Here is a 19,311-nt window from a genome sequence, read left to right as displayed (position 1 = left end):
TTTCCCAGCTCCACCATGACAGAGGGGCAAAAGTTGACCTGAAAAAAGTGCGACACGCGCGCACCTAGTCCCCTTTGAGATGCTGTCCCTCTGCGTAGGCCTCTGTTTCTGCCCATTCGTAGCTCGTTCCTGCAGTCGGAATCATGCCCGGAGGCCGTGATTTCCTGGCCCCACCCTGAGAGAGGGCCAAAAGTTTCCTGAAAAGCAGGCGACACGCACTCACCTAGTCCTCTTTGAGAAGGTGTCCCTCCACGCAGGCCTCCATTTCCGCCTGTTCGGGCGCGTTCCGACGGTCGGAGGCCCGCCCGGAGACCTAGATTTCCCAACCCCACCCAGGCAGAGGGACAAAAGTTGCCCGGAAAAAAGGGCGACACGCGCACCTAGTCCTGTTTTAGACGCTGTCCCTCCACGTAGGCCTCCGTTTCTGCCCGTTCCAAGAGCGTTCCGAGGGTCTGAGGCCCACCCGGAGCCCGGGATTTCCTGGCCGCACGCTGACAGAGTGGCAAAAGTTACCCCGAAAACAGGGCGACCCGCGTGCACCTAGTCCTCTTTGAGACTTTGTCCCTCCACGCAGGCCTCCATTTCCGCCCGTTCCGAGCGCATTCCGACGTTCGGAGGCCCGCCCGGAGGCAGGGATTTCCCGGCCCCATGCCGACAGAGGGGCAAAAGTTGCCTCGAAAAGAGGGGGACACGCGAACGAAATCCTCTTTGATACGCTGTCCTTCTGCGCAGGCCTCTGTTTCAGCCCGTTCCGAGCCACTTCCAATGGTCGGAGGCCCGCCCGAAGACCGGGATTTCCCGGCCCCACACTGAGAGAGGGGCAAACGTTGCCCCGAAAAGAGGGCAACGAGCGCACGTAGTCCTCTTTGAGACACTGTCCCTCTGCGCAGGCCTCCGTTTCTGCCCGTTACGAGTGCGTTCCGACGTTCGGAGGCCCACCCGGAGCCTGGGATTTCCTGGCCCCATGCTGACAGAGGGGCAAAAGTTACCCCGAAAACAGGGCGATGTACGCACACGAAGTCCTCTTTGAGTCGCTGTCCCTCCGCGCAGGCCTCGGTTTCCGCACCTTCCAAGCGCGTTCCGACGGGAGTAGGCCCGTCTGAAGGCCAGGATTTCCCGGCCCCACACTGACAGTGGGGCAAAAGTTAAACCGAAAAGGGCAACGCGGACACGCCTAGTCCTCTTTGAGACGCTGTCCTTCCACGCAGTCCCCCGTTTCCGCCTGTACCGAGCGCATTCCGACGGTCAGAGGCCCGCCAAAAGGCCAGGATTTCCCAGCACCACGCTGACAGAGAGGCAAAAGTTTCCTGAAAAGAAGACTACACAGACACACCTAGTCCTCTTTGAGAAGCTGTCCCTCTGCGCAGGCCTCCGTTTCCACCCGTTCCAAGGTCGTTCCAACGTTCGGAGGCCCACCCGGAGGCCGGGATTTCCCAGCTCCACCATGACAGAGGGGCAAAAGTTGTCCCGAAAAAAGGGCGACACGCCCGCAACTAGTCCTTTTTGAGATGCTGTCCCTCCGCGTAGGCCTCCGTTACCGCCCGTTCTGAGCGCGTTCTGACGGTAGGAGGCCAGGCCGGAAGCCCCGATTTCCTGGCTCCACAATGACAGAAGGGCTAAAGTTGCCTTGGAAAGAGGGCGATGGGCACACGTAATCCTTTTGAGACGCTGTTCTTCCGCACAGGCCTCCGTTTCCGCCCGTTCCGAATGCGTTCCGACGGTCGGAGGCCTGCCCGGCGCCCGGGATTTCCCGTCCCCACGCTGACAGAGTGGCAACAGTTACCCCGAAAACAGGGCGACGCGCGCGCACCTAGTCCTCTTTGAGACGCTGTCCCTCCAAGCAGGACTCCATTTCCGCCCGTTCTGAGCGCATTCCTATGGTCGGGGACCCGCCAGGAGGCAGGGATTTCCCGGCCCCACCCTGACAGAGGGGCAAAAGTTGCCTCTAATATTATTATTATTATTATTATTATTATTATTATTATTATTATTATTATTATAACATTTCTATGCCGCCCCTTGCCGAAACCCCGGGGCGGCTTACAACACGATAAAATACAATGAAATACAATAGCACATAATAAATTACCATTAAATATAAAAATACAAAAAATACATTGATTTATAAATACAAAATTAAAATTATCAGTATAAAATAAAAATATAGGAGGAGAAAGAGAAGGAAGAAGAAGTTGCCCAGGCCCGATCATATGTTTTAACAATTGAAATGATGTTTAAATAAAAAGGTCTTTACCTGGCACCGAAAAACCAGTAACGACGGTGCCAGGCGGACCTCTTTGGGGAGTGAATTCCATAGGTTGGGCGCCACTGCAGAGAAAGCCCTCCTCCGGGTACTTACTCTCCTAATTTCTTTCATGGAGGGTTCCCGGAGAAGGGACTCTCCCGCAGATCTCAAAGGGCGGTCGGGCATACACGGACATAAGCGCTCGTTCAGGTAGCCAGGACCCAAGCCGTTTAGGGCTTTGTAGGTCATAATCAACACCTTGAATTGGGCCCAGGCTTCAATGGGAAGCCAGTGAAGCTGACGGAGGACTGGAGTCATGTGAGCATAACGCCCCGTCCCCGTCAGCAACCTGGCAGCTCTATTTTGCACCAATTGAAGTGTTCGGACTGTCTTCAGGGGAAGCCCCACGTAAAGCGCGTTACAGAAGTCTAGGCGGGAAGTCACCAGCGCGTGTGTCACCGTCGCCAGGCAGTCGTACTCCAGGTAGGGGCGCAGCTGATTAATCAGCCGAAGCTGAAGGAAGGCGTTCCTCGCTACCGCTGTCACCTGAGCTTCCAAAGAAAGCTCTGGGTCGAGGAGTACTCCTAAGCTGCGGACCTTATCCCTAAGAGGGAGTGTTGCACCATTCAGGACCAGGTCAAATCCACCCTCTCCGAAACCCGATCCGCCAACCAACAGGACCTCCGTCTTGTCTGGGTTGAGTTTCAGTTTATTGGCCCTCATCCATTCCCTTACCTCGGCCAAGCACCGGTTCAGTACAGCCACTGCCTAAACCTGGATTAGTGGAGAATGAGAGGTAAAGCTGGGTATCATCAGCGTATTGATGATTCCGCAGCCCACACCTCCTGATGACCTCTCCCAGCGGTTTCATATAGATGTTAAATAGCAGAGGGGATAGAATGGAGCCCTGTGGTACCCCATGGCATAGCTGCCATGACGTAGAGACATGGTCCCCCAGCACTACCTTCTGGAATCGACCGTCGAGATAGGAGTGGAACCACTGCAAAGCAGTGCCTCCAACCCCCAATCCCGCAAGTCTATCCAGAAGGATACCGTGGTCGATGGTATCGAAAGCCGCCGAGAGGTCCAGAAGAACCAACAGGGATGTACTCCCCCTGTCCTTCTCCCTGCACAGGTCGTCGTACAGGGCGACCAAGGCAGATTCAGTACTGTACCCGGGTCTGAAGCCGGACTGGAAAGGATCCAGATAATCAATTTCATCCAAGAGTGCTTGGAGTTGTCCCGCCACCACTCGCTCCAACACCTTGCCCAGAAACGGGATGTTGGCCACAGGTCTATAGTTAGTGGCCATCTCTGGATCCAGTGACGCTTTCTTCAGGACCGGTCGTATTACCGCCTCCTTTAAAGGGGCAGGCACTCGACCCTCCCTCAGAGAAGCGTTAACCACTTCCAAAATCCAGGTCCCAATCCCGTGCTTGGAGTTATTTATTAACCAAGACGGGCAAGGATCCAAGAGGGCGACGCCCGCAAGTAGTCCTCTTTGAGACGCTATCCTTCCACGCAGGCCCCCGTTTCCGCCCGTACCGAGCGCATTCCGACGGTCGGAGGCCCGCCAAAAGGCCAGGATTTCCCGGCACCAAGCTGACAGAAAGGCAAAAGTTTCCTGAAAAGAAGACTACACGGACAAACCTAGTCCTCTTTGAGAAGCTGTCCCTCTGCGCAGGCCTCCGTTTCCACCCGTTCCGAGGTCGTTCCAACGTTCGGAGGCCCGCCCGGAGGTCGGGATTTCCCAGCTCCACCATGACAGAGGGGCAAAAGTTGCCCCGAAATAAGGGCGACGGGCACGCACCTAGTCCTCTTTGAGAAACTGTCCGTCCGTGCAGGCCTCGGTTTGTGCCCCTTCCGAGCGCGTTCCGTCGGTCGTAGGCCCGTCTGCAGGCCAGGATTTCCCGGCTCCACCGTGACAGAGGGGTAAAAGTTGCCTCGAAAAGAGGGCACGCGCGAACGTAGTCCTCTTTGAGACACTGTCCCTCCGCGCAGGCCTCCGTTTCCGCCCGTTCGGAGAGCGAACCTACAGTCGGAGGCCCCCCCGGAGGCAGGGATTTCCAGGCTCCACCGTGATGGATGGGCAAAAGTTGCCTCGAAAAGAGGGCAACGGGTGCGCGTAGTCCTCTTTGAGACGCTGTCCCTCTGTGCAGGCGTCCATTTCCTCCCGTTCCGAGTGCGTTCCGATGGTTGGAGGCCCGCCTGGAGGCCGGGATTTACCAGCTCCACCATGACAGAGGGGCAAAAGTTCTCCCGATAAAAGGGCGACACGCCCGCACCTAGTCTTCTTTGAGATGCTGTCTGTCTGCGTAGGCCTCCGTTTCCGCCCTTTCCGAGCGCGTTCCGACAGTAGGAGTCCTGCCCGGAAGCCCCGATTTCCGGGCCCCACCCTGACAGTGGGGCAAAAGTTGTCTCGAAAAAAGGGCGACGCGCGCACCTAATCCTGTTGTAGCCGCTGTCCCTCCACGCAGGCCTTCGCTTCCGGCGTTCCGAGCGCTTTTCAATGGTCGGAGGCAAGCCCGGAACCCGCGATTTCCCATCTCCACGATGACATAGGGGCAAAAGTTGCCCCAAAATACGCGCAACGTGCGTGCACCTAGTCCTCCTTTAGAAACTGTCCCTCCGCGCAGGCCTCGGTTTGTGCCCCTTCCAAGCGTGTTCCGTCAGTCGTAGGCCCGTCTGCAGGCCAGGATTTCCCGGCTCCACCGTTACAGAGGGGTAAAAGTTGCCTTGAAAAGAGGGCGACGGGCACACGTAGTCCTCTTTGAGACGCTGTCCCTCCGCGCAGGCCTCCGTTTCCACCCGTTCCGAGCGCGAACCTACAGTCAGAGGCCCCCCCGGAGGCCGGAATTTCCCGGCCCCACCCTGACAGAGGGGCAAAAGCTGCCCCAAAAAGAGGACGACGCGGACACACCCAGTCCTCTTTGAGACGCTGTCCTTCCAGGCAGGCCTCCATTTCCGCCCGTATCGCGCGCATTCCTAAGGTCGGAGATCCGCCCAGGGGCCGCGATTTCCCGGCCCCACCCTGACAGAGGGGCAAAAGTTGCCTGAAAAGAGGGCGACACGGGCACACCTAGTCCTCTTTGAGACGCTGTCCCTCTGCGTAGGCCTCCCTTTCTGCCCATTCCGAGCGCATTCCAATTGTCGAAGGCGCGCCCAAATTCCGGGATTTCCCGGCCCCACCCCGTCAGAGGGGCAAAATTTGCCTTGAAAAGAGGGCGACGCGCGCACTTAGTCCTCCTTGAGATGCTGCCCCTCCGCGCAGGCCACCGTTTCTGCCCGTCTCGAGCTCGTTACTGCAGTCGGAAGCATGCCCAGAGGCCGCGATTTCCCGGCCCCACCCTGACAGAACGGCATAAGTTGCTCTGAAAAGAGGGCCACGCGGACACACCTAGTCCTCTTTGAGATGCTGTCCCTCTTTGCAGACCTCCCTTTCCGCCCGTTCTGAGCACGTTCCGACTGTCGCAGGCCCGCCCGGAGACCGGGATTTCCCAGCCCCACCCTGCAAGAGGGCAAAAGTTGCCCTGAAATCAGGGCCACGCGCGCGCACCTAGTCCTCTTGGAGACGCTGTCCTTCCGCACAGGACTCCATTTCCGCCCGTTCCGAGCGCGTTCCGGCTTTCAGATGCCCGCCCAGAGGCTACAATTTCCCGGCCCCACCCTGACAGAGGGGCAAAAGTTGCCCCGAAAAGAGGGTGACACACGCGCCCCTAGTCCTCTTGGAATCGCTGTCCCTACGCACAGGCCTCCGTTTCCGCATGTTCCGAGCGCATTCCGACATTCAGACGCCCACCCGGAGGCTGGGATTTCCCGGCTCCACCCTGACAGAGGGCAAAAGTTTCCCCAGAAAGAGGGCCACGTGGACAAACCTAGTCCTCTTTGAGACGCTGTCCCCCGCGCAGGCCTCCATATCCGCCCATTCCAAGCGCGTTCTGATGGTCGGAGGCCTGCCCGGAGGCCGCGATTTCCTGGCCCCACACTGACAGAGGGGCAAAAGTTGGCCCGAATAGAGGGCAACGCGGACACACCTAGTCCTCGTTTAGACTCTGTCCCTTCGAGCAGGCCTCCGTTTCCGCCCGTTCCGAGCGCGTTCCGACAGTCAGAGGCCCACCCTGAGGCCTTGATTTTCCGGCCGCACCCTGCCAGAGGGGCAAAAGTTGCCCCGAAAGAGGGCCACGCGGACACCCCTAGTCCTCTTTGAGACGCTGTCCTTCCTCGCAGGCCTCCATTTCCGCCCGTTCCGAGCGCGTTCCGACTGTCGCAGGTCCGCCCGGAGACCGGGATTTCCCAGCCCCACCCTGCAAGAGGGGCAAAAGTTGCCCTGAAAACAGGGTGACGTGCGCGCACCTAGTCCTCTTGGAGACGCTGTCCCTCCACGCAGGACTCCATTTCCCCCCATTCCGAGCGCGTTCCGACGGTCTGAGGCCCGCCCAGGGGCCGCGATTACCCAGCCTCAAACTGACAAAGGGGCAAAAGTTGCCCAGAAAAGAGGGCCACACGGACACACCTAGTCTTCTTGGAGACGCTGTCCCTCCGCGCAGGCCTCCGTTTCCGCCCATTCCAAGCACGTTCCAACGGTCGGAGGCCCGCCCAGAGGCCGGGATATCCCGTCCCCACCCTGACAGAGGGGCAAAAGTTGCCCCAAAAACACGGCGACGCACGCACAGATAGTCCTCTTGGAGACGCTGTCTTTCCGCGAAGGACTCCATTTCCGTCCGTTCCGAGCACGTTCCGAGGGTCGGAGGCCCGCCCAGAGGCCGCAATTTCCCAGCCCCACCCTGCAAAAGGGGCAAAAGTTGCCCTGAAAACAGGGCGATGCACGCGCACCTAGTCCTCTTGGAGACGATGTCCCTCCGCGCAGGTCTCCGTTTCCGCCCGTTCCGAGCGCGTTCCGACGTTCATAGGCCTGCCCAGAGTTTGCCATTTCCCGGCCCCAGCCTGACAGAGGGGCAAACGTTGCCCCGAAAAGAGGGTGATGCTCACGCCCCTTGTCCTCTTGGAATCGCTGTCCCTCCACGCAGGACTCCGTTTCCGCATGTTCCGAGAGCGTTCTGACATTCAGAGGCCTGCCCGGAGGCCGCGATTTCCCGGCCCCACCCTGACAGAAGGGCAAAAGTTGCTCCGAAAAGAGGGCCACGCGGACACACCTAGTCCTCTTTTAGATGCTGTCCCTCCGCGCAGGCCTCCATTTCCGCCCGTTTCGAGCACATTCCGACGGTCGGAGGCCTGCCCGGGGGCCGCGATTTCCCGGCCCCACCCTGACAGAAGGGCAAAAGTTGCTCCGAAAAGAGGGCCACGCTGACACACCTAGTCCTCTTTGAGACGCTGTCCCTCCGCGCAGGCCTCCATTTCCGCCCGTTCCGAGCACGTTCCGACGGTCGGAGCCCTGCTCGGAGGCCGCGATTTCCCGGCCCCACCCTGACAGGGGGGCAAATGTTGCCCCGAAAACAGGGCAATGCACACGTACCTAGTCCTCTTGGAGACGCTGTCCTTCCGCGCAGGCCTCCATTTCTGCCCGTTCCGAGCACGTTCCAACGTTCAGAGGCCTGCCCGGAGGCCGGGATTTCCCGACTCCCAACCTGACACAGGGTTAAAAGTTGCCCCGAAAAAAGGGCGACGCGCGTGCACCTAGTCCTCTTTGAGACACTTTCCTTCCGCGCAGACCTCCTTTTCCGCCCGTTCCGAGCACGTTCCGACGTTCGGAGGCCCACCCGGAGGCTGCGATTTCCCAGCCCCACCGTGACAGAGTGGCAAAAGTTGCCACAAAAGTGGGCAACGCGGACACACCTAGTCCTCTTTGAGATGCTGTCCCTCCTCGCAGGAATCCGTTTCCGCCCATTCTGAGCGCGTTCCGACGTTCGGAAGCCCGCCCGGAGGCTGCGATTTCCTGGCCCCACCCTGACAGCGGGGAAAAAGTTGCCCAGAAAAGACCGCGACGCGGACACACCTAGTCCTCTTTGAGACGCTGTCCCTCCACGCAGCCCTCCATTTTCGCCTGTTCCGACCACGTTCCGACGGTTGGAGGCCTGCCCGGAGGCCGTGATTTCCCGGCCCACACCCTGCACGGCTGCGATTACCTAACCCTGACAGTGGGGAAAAGTTGCCCCGAAAAAAGGGTGACACCCATGTTGTATGCCGCGATTTTATGGACGAGACCAGAGACTGGTTTGAATACCCGAGAGATGTTTATTTCCCTGCAGGAACCACATTCATTAGAATGCGGTCTCGAGCAGGGGGAAAACAGTGTTTTTATACTCTTTTACACTTATGCTTGAATGACAGCGGACAATAGGGGAGCACGAGGGGATCAATGGGAGAAAGTTCATTTGCACATTTATCATGCTAAAGCAAGCAAGCAAAGGTACAAGGGCATAACGTCTGCGGTGATACTGGTAATACTGGAGCGTAGCCTGCTTTGTTCTCAGTCTTGTGTAGCGTGCACATCCGTGTTAGTGTCCTTGTTCTCACGCGAACAGGACGCGAACAGGACACTCTAACAATGCTTATTACTTATTACTTGTGACGAGCCATGCCCTGGCTGCGTGGTTGATTATGAGGGGGGTTACAACATTCCCTACTGGTGTTTTTGGGGAATCGAATCATCGAGACAGTGAGCCGCTGGCGGTTGGCTCTTGTAACCACCACCCTGCCCCAGATATCTGACTTGAAATGCCAGTACTTTTGCAGCGCTAATGTGCTGCTGGACAAGGCGGGTGACCCAACTGAGCAGAAGGGGCCCGAAGACAAGGAGAACTAATACCCCTAAAAGAGGTCCAACGAGGGAAGAGAGCAGGCTTGTCAGCCAGGGGGACCAGTTAAAAAGGCGCTGATACCAGTTGGAACCCCCCTGGTGGTGCCTTTCTCGGTCCTTTAGGCGAGCTTTTACTAGGTCTAGACTGTTACGGATGATACCTGAATGATTTGCATAAAAGCAGCATTTTTCTTCCAAGGCAGCAGATAAGCCGCCTTGTTTCAACAAAAGTAAATCTAGTCCTCTCCTGTTTTGGAGGGCCACCTCAGCGAGGGAGTCAAGGGATCGTTCCAAGAACTTGATGGAGCCATGAAGCTCCTGCAAGTCTTTATCAACTTGTGCAGAGAGGTGGAATATATCTTGGCTGCCTTTTATCAAGGCTCCCACCCTGACAGCCGCTGAGCCTGCGATGCCCAGCCCAGCTAAAAGAGGAGCAAGGAGGGGCCCAGCGTGCTGGACGCGCGAACTCAGGGAAGCAGCCACGGGAGTCATGTCTCCGTCGGTGAGAAAAACCTTCAGAAGCACGAGAGTAAGAATACAAATATCCGACTGAGGAGTTTGTGTAGCCTCAGGACCGGAGGGTTTTTGGAAAAGGGTGGAGGAAATGCACGGGGTAAGGCCAGATCGGCAAGCGAAAAGAGTCCCATTCGGGGCTGCTAGGAGGTAGGGGCTTGCTGTGGGGGTAAGGAGTAAGGTAGCAGCACATCGTGGATCATCGTGGGGCCCATCAGGACCCGTGACACAGGCCTCTTGACCTGAGAACTCCTCTAATGTTATAGAGGGGTGGAGCCCCCATGGGCAAGCGCTCCCATAATTTTCCGAGGAGGAGATCTTAGCAAGGACAGAAAAGGACACATTTACTCCTACTCCCATGTAAAAAGGTGGCTGAGGACTCAGGCATAACCAACAGGTCTCGGTAATGTTTGGGTTGGTCCCATTGAGGACTTCAAAAACTGTGGACACTAATGTAAATGAGCGGCTGGATGAGGGTCGGCTGGCAGCTCGGACCGGAGCATGCTGTGTGTGAACGTCAGGGATGTGGAGAGTGGGGGTCTGAGGGAGGGAGAGCCCGGTTAGGTCCCACCGGGCCCCAGGGTCGTGAGATAACCCGTTTCTGAACCGTGAAAAGTATGCCCGGATCAGGACCATACAGATTCAAGCACAGCCCCCAGGTTTTACCTTTTATCCAAGAATCTTCCCTGCCTCGCTTGACCTTGAGGCTCAGGGGGTTACTTTTGCCGGTCCTCGCACGGCCGGCCTGCATCCTTTTTACCGCGAGCCAAGGATCCTTATCTTGGCCTTCCAACCAGGTAGCAAAAGTCTCACAACCCCATCGGGCGCAGTAGAAGTTGGGCGCGCCACCGCACGCGGGGCTCCTGATGGACAGCCGTAATATTGCTCCTGTGACAGTTTCTTTGCTAATGTATCAGTTCTGTACCCATAACCCCAGACCAGGCATTCCCCCCCCCCCCAGTGTGTCCACTGAAAAGAGGCCCGGGTTGGTCCACCTGGACAGAAAGAGTTGGCAGAGACCTATGCGGAAGTCCGGGGTGGCATTCTGGGTGTGAGTCATGACGGTTGCTACTGGTGGAGAGGCCTGCCAATCAGTCCGCAATGTCCATTCCATGGTAAGTGGCTGGTGTGGGTTCGGCAGGGGGCAGCCTATTGGGCAGGCGAGAAGAATCAGGAAGGCTGCCCAGAAGAAACCCTTTTTAACTTGACCCTCAGAGGGTTTCCGGTTTGGTGTACTGTCCATTTTTCCGAGGAGGCTGGCGAGGCAGGCTTTATCTGAGTCACGTGGATCCAGTGGGGTTTCTTGGCCAGTCTTACCACCGTGGGAGTGGAGAGGATCATCTGGAAGGGTCCTAGCCACCGGGCACCTAGTGTAACAGGGTGAAAGTTCTTTAGCCAGACCCAATCTCCCGGGTTTACACGCGGGGGAGGGTCGACTGCGGGGTCCGGAGCCTCGGTAGTCCCGCCCATGTTAGACTGAACCTTTCAGCGAATATCGTGTCGGACGCGATCGAGGGCCTGCAAGGACTCAAGCAAGTTGTGGTTAGACAACTCAGCGCACTTCTCCTCTGCCAGGCGAGGGAGCAGAGGAGGCGGTCGCCCAAAGACAATTTTGAAGGGGGTGAAACCATTCCTATACGGGGAACATCGCATGCGTAGGAGGGCAAATGGGAGGAGGTCTGTCCAGGGGCCGCCAACTTCAAGGGTGTATTTTGTTAAGGTTTCCTTTAACGTTCTGTTCATCCTCTCTACCTGTCCTGAGCTCTGCAGTCTATACACACAATGCAGCTTCCAATCAATTCCTAGAGACTTGGCTACCATTTTGGAAGTTTGGGCGATGAACGCCGGACCATTATCTGAACCCAGAGCTAGGGGTACACCAAATCTGGGTAAAATTTGATGCAAGAGAGTCCGGGCAACAATCAAGGCTGTCTCCCCCTTCGTAGGGAATGCTTCGACCCACCCAGAATGGGTGTCGATGAAGACCAGTAAATAGCGATACCTACCTCGGGTAGGTTTTACCTCAGTAAAGTCTATTTCCCAGTGCTCTCCCGGCTGGGATCTGCGATGGTGAACGCCCGGGGTGGTGGAGGGCCGGCTAGGGCCAGCGTTAACTCTTGCACAGGAGGCGCACCCGGAGGTTATGGAATCGGCCAGAGTCGATAGTCCGGGCAGGTAGAAACGGGGTCTGAATAGCTGACAGAGTTGGGCCGTTCCCAAATGTGTGGCTCGATGGGTCTGGAGAAGAAGATCCCACCCCAATGCTTGGGGGAGGAAGATCCTTCCATCGGGATGTTTCAACCATCCTGCCTCAGTCTCCGAGCACTGCAACTTCCTGCCCAGCTCGATATCTTCCTGCAAGTAGGTTGGTCAGTCCGGGAGAGCCCGTGACGGCATCTGAACCGAGAGAATTTCGAGAGCCCCTCCTGGTCTCAAGGCAGCCTCCTTTGCGGTTCTATCTGCGAAGTTATTTCCCTGCGAGACCGCCGAGCCATCCCGTTGATGCCCAGGGCAATGAATTATAGCTATTCATTCAGGTAGCCAGAGGGCATCTAGGAGGGACATAATTTCATTTGCATTTTTAATGTCCTTCCCTCCAGAAGTTAGCAGCCCTCGCTCCCGATATAGTGCTCCATGGACATGAGCCGTGGCGAAGGCGTATCAGCTGTCCATATAAATGTTGAGAGCTTTTCCCTTCCCCCACCGGAGGGCCTGTGTCAAGGTGACAAGTTCTGCCTTTTGTGCTGACATGCCATGCCCCAGAGCCTGTGCCCATATTACCTCCAAACTGGTGACCACCGCTGCTCCCGCATATTGAATCCCGTCCTTTACGAAACTGCTCCTGTCTGTAAACAAATTGAGGGCTGGCTGTCCTAGCGGAACGTCCGTCAGATCTGGTCTGGTGCCGGTCAGGGAGTCGAGGACTTCAGCACAATCATGTGTAGGACTCTCGTGTTGATCGTCTGGCAGTAGGGTCGCTGGGTTAAGGACCGCTGTTTTGGAAAAGGTGACCCGCGGGGGGTCTAATAAAAGTACCTGGTACTGAGTCACTCGGGCGTTGGAGATCCACCAATCCGGAGGACTGCGGAGGAGGGTTTCCATGGCGTGCGCCCCAATGACTTGGAGGCCCTGGCCCAGGGTCAGTTTCTTAGCCTCTTTCACCAGGATCACTGTTGCAGCGATTGCTCTCATGCAAGTGGGCCACCCCACCGCCCCTGGGTCTAGTCGTTTCGACAAATATGCAACTGGCCGCCTCCATGGTCCCAAAGTCTGGGTTAAAACTCCTTTTGCTATACCTCGAGCCTCGGCCACGAAGAGTTGGAAGGGTTTCTTAAGGTCGGGTAGGGCTAGAGAAGGGGCCGTGGTAATAGCCTTTTTTAAGAGCCTGGAATGCTGATTGCTCAACCTCAGTCCACATAAGGGAGTCCCCTTTTCCTCACGTGCTAGTATAGAGGGATTTCGCTATCTCGGCAAAGCCGGGGATCCACAGCCGGCAGTACCCTACCGTGCCCAAGAATTCTCTGACTTGTCATTTAGTCGTAGGCGTGGGAATATTCTGGATTGCTCGGACTCGGCTGGCTGACAATGTCCATTTTCCCCCGCTTAGATTGTATCCCAAATAGGTCACCCTCTGACTACAGATCTGTGCCTTCTTTATCGAAACTCGATAACCCATAGAGCCCAGAGCGGCCAGGAGGTCTCGGGTTGCCTGCAGGCACGCAGGTGCGGACTCAGCCGCCAAGAGCAAGTCATCCACATATTGCAAAAGGGTAACCTCGGGGTGGGTTTCCCGGAAAGGGAAAAGGTCTCTACTCAGCGCTTCATCAAAGAGAGTAGGGGAATTCTTGAACCCCTGCGGCAGCTGGGTCCACATAAGTTGACCCGAGAAGCCCTGGTCCGGGTCCATCCATTCAAAGGCGAAAAGGGGCTGGCTCACCGGAGCCAGCGGTATACAAAAGAAAGCGTCTTTTAAATCCAAGACCAAGTACCACTCCCGGTCTGGTGGCAGCTGGCTGAGTAGTGTGTAAGGGTTTGGCACCGTTGGGTGGACAGTCTCTACTCGGGCGTTTATCTCACTCGGGCGTTTACCTCCTGAACTGGCCGGTAGTCTTCGGTACCGGCCTTTTTGAGGGGTAACAGCGGGGTGTTCCATGGCGACCTGCAGGGTACTAAAATTCCTGCTTCCGACAGTCTCTGTATATGTTTACGTATTCCTGACTTTGCCCTGGCTGGAATGGGGTATTGGGGCTTCCGAAACGGGGTGGCCGAACTGTTAACTTGTACTACGACAGGTGGCTGATGAGTCGCCAGCCCCGAAGGGTTGTTTTCGGCCCATACTCCTAGAATCTCTTTTTGGAGCTCTTTTAAAGCTTCAGAGGGGCTTTCTGGCACCTGACTTTCGAAGAAGAGATACTCGTCTTGCAAGGGTACCGTAAGCAGAAGGGCAGCAGGCTGCGGAGAGCCCAGGCTGAGGTGGGTGCCGTCCTCTTGGAAGGACACTGAGGCTCGCAATTTTCTTAGGAGGTCCCGTCCCAGGAGGGGGAAGGGACATTCGGGGATTACCAAGAAGGAATGAGTTATAGTCCCTTTTCCCAGATCAGTCACACGAGCTGAAGTCCAGGGGTACGCCCTGGGTTGCCCCGTTGCCCCTATGATCTGAGTCTTTTCTTCAGTAAGACGGCCGACCCCCTCCTGGAGAACCAGGTGGGATGCCCCAGTGCCTACCAGGAAGGTAGTCGGGCGGCCCCCCACAGTTAAGGTTACCAAGGGCTCTTGGGGGCCCAAATTGACAGAGTCCTGGCCCCTTCAGTCTTCCTCAAGAGTGAGGAGACTGTTTCCCTGTGGGTTCACTTTCTTCTTACGGGGACACTCGCTTTTCCAGTGGCCCATCTCCTTGCAGTAGGCGCATTGATCCTTTTCTAGGCGGGGGCGACCCCCCTTCCTCTGTGGAGCCCCTCGATTCCTGTCGCTAGTTTCCTGCATGGTCGCTAGGACGACTTTGGTTAATTTCTTTGTGCCTGCAACTTCAGGGTCCTCATGATTATTAAAAACCTTCTGAGCTATTTCGACTAGTTCACTGAGATTCTTCCCTTCAAAACCGTCCAGCTTTTGAATCATCCTTCTAATATCTGGGGCCGACTGTGTGACAAAGGCTATGTTAATTGCCCTGGCGTTCTCGGGCGCCTGAGGGTCTATAGGTGTGTATTGCCTATATGCCTCAAGTAGGCGTTCCAAGAAGGCGGCAGGGGATTCCCGGGGGCTCTGAACTACCTCACTCACTTTAGACAAATTGGTGGGTTTCCGAGCTGCTCCGTGGAGACCCTGCAGAAGAAATTGGCAGTACCTGATCAGCGCCCCCTCCCCAGCGACCGTATTTGGATCCCAGTTGGGTCGTTGGGCTGGGAGACTCATTTCCAGAATAACCGGGTCAGTGGTGGGTTGGCCGCCTGTGCCCAGAATCTGCTTCCGAGCCTCAAGGTGAATCCGATCGCGCTCCTCGGAAGTAAAGAGAACTTGCAAGAGCTGCTGGCAGTCATCCCAAGTAGGGCGATGGGTATGAAAAATTGTCTCTAGCAACAAGATCAAGCCTTGTGGTTTTTCAGAGAAAGGAGGATTTTGTAGCTTCCAATTATACAGATCACTTGTGGAAAAAGGGACATAAACCATAAACGGACGGTCCACCCCCTGCGCGGGGGCAAGCTCCCGGAGGGGCAACGGAGTGGAGGGCTCAGGGCCAGGATCGGGGGAGGACGGCGACACCTGTTTGTCACCCTTGCCCCCGGGGCCAGAGGACTTCGGAGGAACAGGTGGACGGGGGCTGTACGGAAGTCCGCTCTGCGTTCGGGACGGACTGGGGGAAGTGTGGGGCGGGCTCCCGGAAGCCTGGAAATTTGGGGCAGAAGGAGGCGGCCGAGTCCATGTGTCCAGAGCGTCCTCCGGCCCCGTCTGATCATCCGTGAGGATGTGGGGCTTTGAGGATGGGGTGAGGGGTGACCTGGCATGGGTCTCTTCACCCTTTTTAACCATAAGGAGAGACGCGCACCAGGATCCTGGGAGTTTCCGTTGACACCATTTAATGTAGCTAGGTTTTGTCTTGGCGATGTCCAGCCACGTCTCTATGTATGGAATCTGATCTGGGTGTCCGGGACTCCCAAGGATAACAGCCTCAACATTCCTAATCAAGATTAAATCAAAAGAGCCCTCTGAGGGCCATCCCACGTCAAAAGTGGTCCACTCTAATTCACAAAGGGTCCAGAGGGTCCCTGGCTTAACGGAGACCCCGAATCCTGAAGCCCTCTTAAAGAAATCAGAAAAGTTATTCAAAAGATACTGCAAAGGGGTGGTCGGGACAGACTGGCCCTGCCCCATTTTCAGGTCCTGTAGAAAGATTACTCAAGTGTCAGATCAACAAAGCCTGGTTAATACACACTCTCAGGGGCAAGAACACCCATCCACGCCCTTGCTTTCAACCATGCCCTGAAGAGGACAGATTGGTGTGGCTGCGTGGGGGGTTCTATTTCCTGAGGAACCCCAAAACCCGCTCTGGGCTACGCTTTTACCTCCCAGGAAGGGGAACACTTTACAATACAAACAGACAAGACAGAAAACACAGAAAGCAACAAGACAAACGGCAAGACGGACAATCTAAACAAGCGCACAAACAGGAACTGCAGCCGGAAGCGACGTCTCACCCCAGACCGGAAAGTAGCCCTTACGCTGCGTCCAGCAGGCTTTTCTTTCCTATACCAGATCTGCAGATATTCAGAACAGATGGAGGGTAACCGCCGTGCGCACTTACCGGTTACTCCTCTCTCAGCAAGTCAGACGTCCCACCGAACCGGGGTAGAGGCATAAAATGCCTATGGGCCTGTCTCTGGTGTCGGGGGGAGGCAAGACCTATAGTCTCAGGATCTCGCTGGGGCCTCCAAATGTTGTGTGCCGTGATTTTACAGACGAGACCAGAGACTGGATTGAATACCCGAGAGATGTTTATTTACCTGCAGGGACCACATTCATCATCATCATCATCATCATCATCATCATCATCATCATCATCATTATTATAACATTTCTATGCCGCCCCTTGCCGAAACCCCGGGGCGGCTTACAACTCGAGAAAATACAATGAAATACAATAGCACATAATAAATTACCATTAAATACAAAATACAAAAAATACATTGGTTTACAAATATAAGATTAAAATTATCAGTATAACTTAAGTAAATAAAAATATAGGAGGAGAAAGAGAAGGAAGAAGTTGCCCTGGCTAGATCATATGTTTTAACAATTCAAATGATGTTTAAATAAAAAGGTCTTTACCTGGCACCGAAAAACCAGTAACGACGGTGCCAGGCGGACCTCTTTGGGGAGTGAATTCCATAGGTTGGGTGCCACCGCAGAGAAAGCCCTCCTCCGGGTACTTACTCTCCTAATTTCTTTCATGGAGGGTTCCCGGAGAAGGGACTCTCCCGCAGATCTCAAAGGGCAGTCGGGCATATACAGACGTAAGCGCTCGTTCAGGTAGCCAGGACCCAAGCCATTTAGGGCTTTATAGGTCATAATCAACACCTTGAATTGGGCCCGGGCTTCAATGGGAAGCCAGTGAAGCTGATGGAGGACTGGAGTCATGTGAGCATAACGCCCCGTCCCTGTCAGCAACCTGGCAGCTCTATTTTGCACCAATTGAAGTGTTCGGACTGTCTTCAGGGGAAGCCCCACGTAAAGCGCGTTACAGAAGTCTAGGCGGGAAGTCACCAGCGCGTGTGTCACCGTCGCCAGGCAGTCGTACTCCAGGTAGGGGCGCAGCTGATTAATCAGCCGAAGCTGAAGGAAGGCGTTCCTCGCCACCGCTGTCACCTGAGCTTCCAAAGAAAGCTCTGGGTCGAGGAGTACTCCTAGGCTGCGGACCTTATCCCTAAGAGGGAGTGTTGCACCATTCAGGACCAGGTCAAATCCACCTTCTCCGAAACCCGATCCGCCAACCAACAGGACCTCCGTCTTGTCTGGATTGAGTTTCAGTTTATTTGCCCTCATCCATTCCCTTACCTCGGCCAAGCACCGGTTCAGCACAGCCACTGCCTCACCTGCATTAGTGGAAAATGAGAGGTAAAGCTGGGTATCATCAGCGTATTGATGATTCCACAGCCCACACCTCCTGATGACCTCTCCCAGCGGTTTCACACAGCTCACCATTTCTGTCCATTCTAAACACATTCCAACGATCAAAACCATGCCAGGACACCTCGTTTTCTGAACCCTAACCCTACCCTGGAACAGATCCCTAACCCTAATTTAGGAGAAAACTTTCACTGAAAAATGGGCGATTTTCAAAAAGTCTTCTTTGAGTAGGTTTTTCTGCACCGCTCACCATTTCTGCCCATTCTAAACACATTCCAACGATCAAAACCATGCCAGGACACCTCGTTTTCTGAACCCTAACCCTACTCTGGTACGCATCCCTAACCCTAATACAGGGGTAAAGTTCCACTGAAAAAAGGGCGATTTTCAAAATGTCTTCTTTGAGTAGCTTTTTCTGCACAGCTCACTATTTCTGCCCATTCTAAACACATTCCAACGATCAAAACCATGCCAGGACACCCGTTTTCTGAACCCTAACCCTACCCCGGTATGCATCCCTAACCCTAACATACGGGAAAAGCTCCACTGAAAATAGGCAATTTTTAAAAATCCCTTGGTGAGTGAATTTTTCTTCACTGCTCAGCATTTCTTCCCGTGCTAATCACATTCCACTCCTCAAATTATTCCAGGACACCTCATTAACCGAACCCTAACCCTACCCTGGTGCACTCCCCTAAACCAAATATAGAGGAAAAGTTCAACTGAAAATTAGACAATTTTTAAAAATTGATCGTTGAGTGCATTTATCTTTGCTGCTTAGCAGTTCTCCCCATGCTAAGCACTTTCCAACCATCAAATTCAATGAAGAACAACTCATTAACTCAACCCTAACCCAAGCCTGGTGCACTCCCCTTACCCTAACATACGGGAAAAGCTCCACTGAAAATAGGCAATTTTTAAAAATCCAGCGGTGAGTGCATTTTTCTTTGCTGATCAGCATTTCTGCCCATACTAAGCACATTCCAATCCTCCAATTCATTCTAGGACACCTCATTAATCGAACCCTAAGCCTAGCCTGCTGCACTCCCCTACCCCTAATAAAGGAGAAAAGTTCTTCTGAAAAGTGGGCAAATTTAAAAATGCATCATTGAGCCCCTTTTTCAGCGTTGCTCAGCATATCTGCCCAAGCTATTCAATGAGGTGTCCTGGAATGAATTTGAAGGTTGAAATATGGTTAGCATGTGCAGAAATGCTGAGCAGTGCTGAAAAAGGAAGTCAATGATGGATTTGAAAAATTTTCAAAGGAACTTTCCCCCTATCTCAGGGTTAGGGGAGGGCACCAGGTGAGGGTTGGGGTTCGGTTAATGAGGTGCCCTGCAATGAATTTGATGATTGGAATGTGATTAGTATGGGCAGATATCCTGAGCATCATGGAAAAATGCACTCAAGGATGGGTTTTCTAAAATTGCTTAATTTTCAGAAGAATAGAACCCTTTTATTATAGTCGGGGGATTGCACCAGGCTAGGGTTAGGGTTCGGTCAATGTGTTGTCCTGGAATGATTTTGATGGTTGGAATGTGTTTAGCATGGGCAGATATGCTGAGCAGAGAAAAAAAATCCACTCAACGATGGATTTTTAAAAATTGCCTACTTTTCGGAGGAACTTTTCTGCTATATTACCGTTAGGGAAGTGCATCAGGATTGGCTTAGGGTT

General features: G+C 54.8%; 1 protein-coding gene across 1 annotated transcript; it reads right to left on the bottom strand.

Moving 5' to 3' along the window:
- Positions 1–10,606: 10,606 nt before the first annotated feature.
- On the bottom strand, positions 10,607–12,707 carry LOC123020258 (protein NYNRIN-like). Its single transcript, XM_044423706.1, has 3 exons — positions 12,552–12,707; positions 11,077–11,870; positions 10,607–10,664 (listed from the first exon to the last, which is right to left on the bottom strand). The coding sequence occupies exons 1-3, from the start codon at positions 12,705–12,707 to the stop codon at positions 10,607–10,609; spliced, it is 1,008 nt and encodes a 335-aa protein (XP_044279641.1).
- Positions 12,708–19,311: the final 6,604 nt, after the last annotated feature.

The sequence above is a fragment of the Varanus komodoensis genome, unplaced genomic scaffold (assembly GCF_004798865.1).
Source record: "Varanus komodoensis strain SLA01 unplaced genomic scaffold, ASM479886v1 scaffold147, whole genome shotgun sequence".
Classification (NCBI taxonomy): domain Eukaryota; kingdom Metazoa; phylum Chordata; class Lepidosauria; order Squamata; family Varanidae; genus Varanus; species Varanus komodoensis.
The sequence above is the reverse complement of the archived record's forward strand: the minus strand, read 5'-3'. Positions and strand labels throughout refer to the sequence as shown.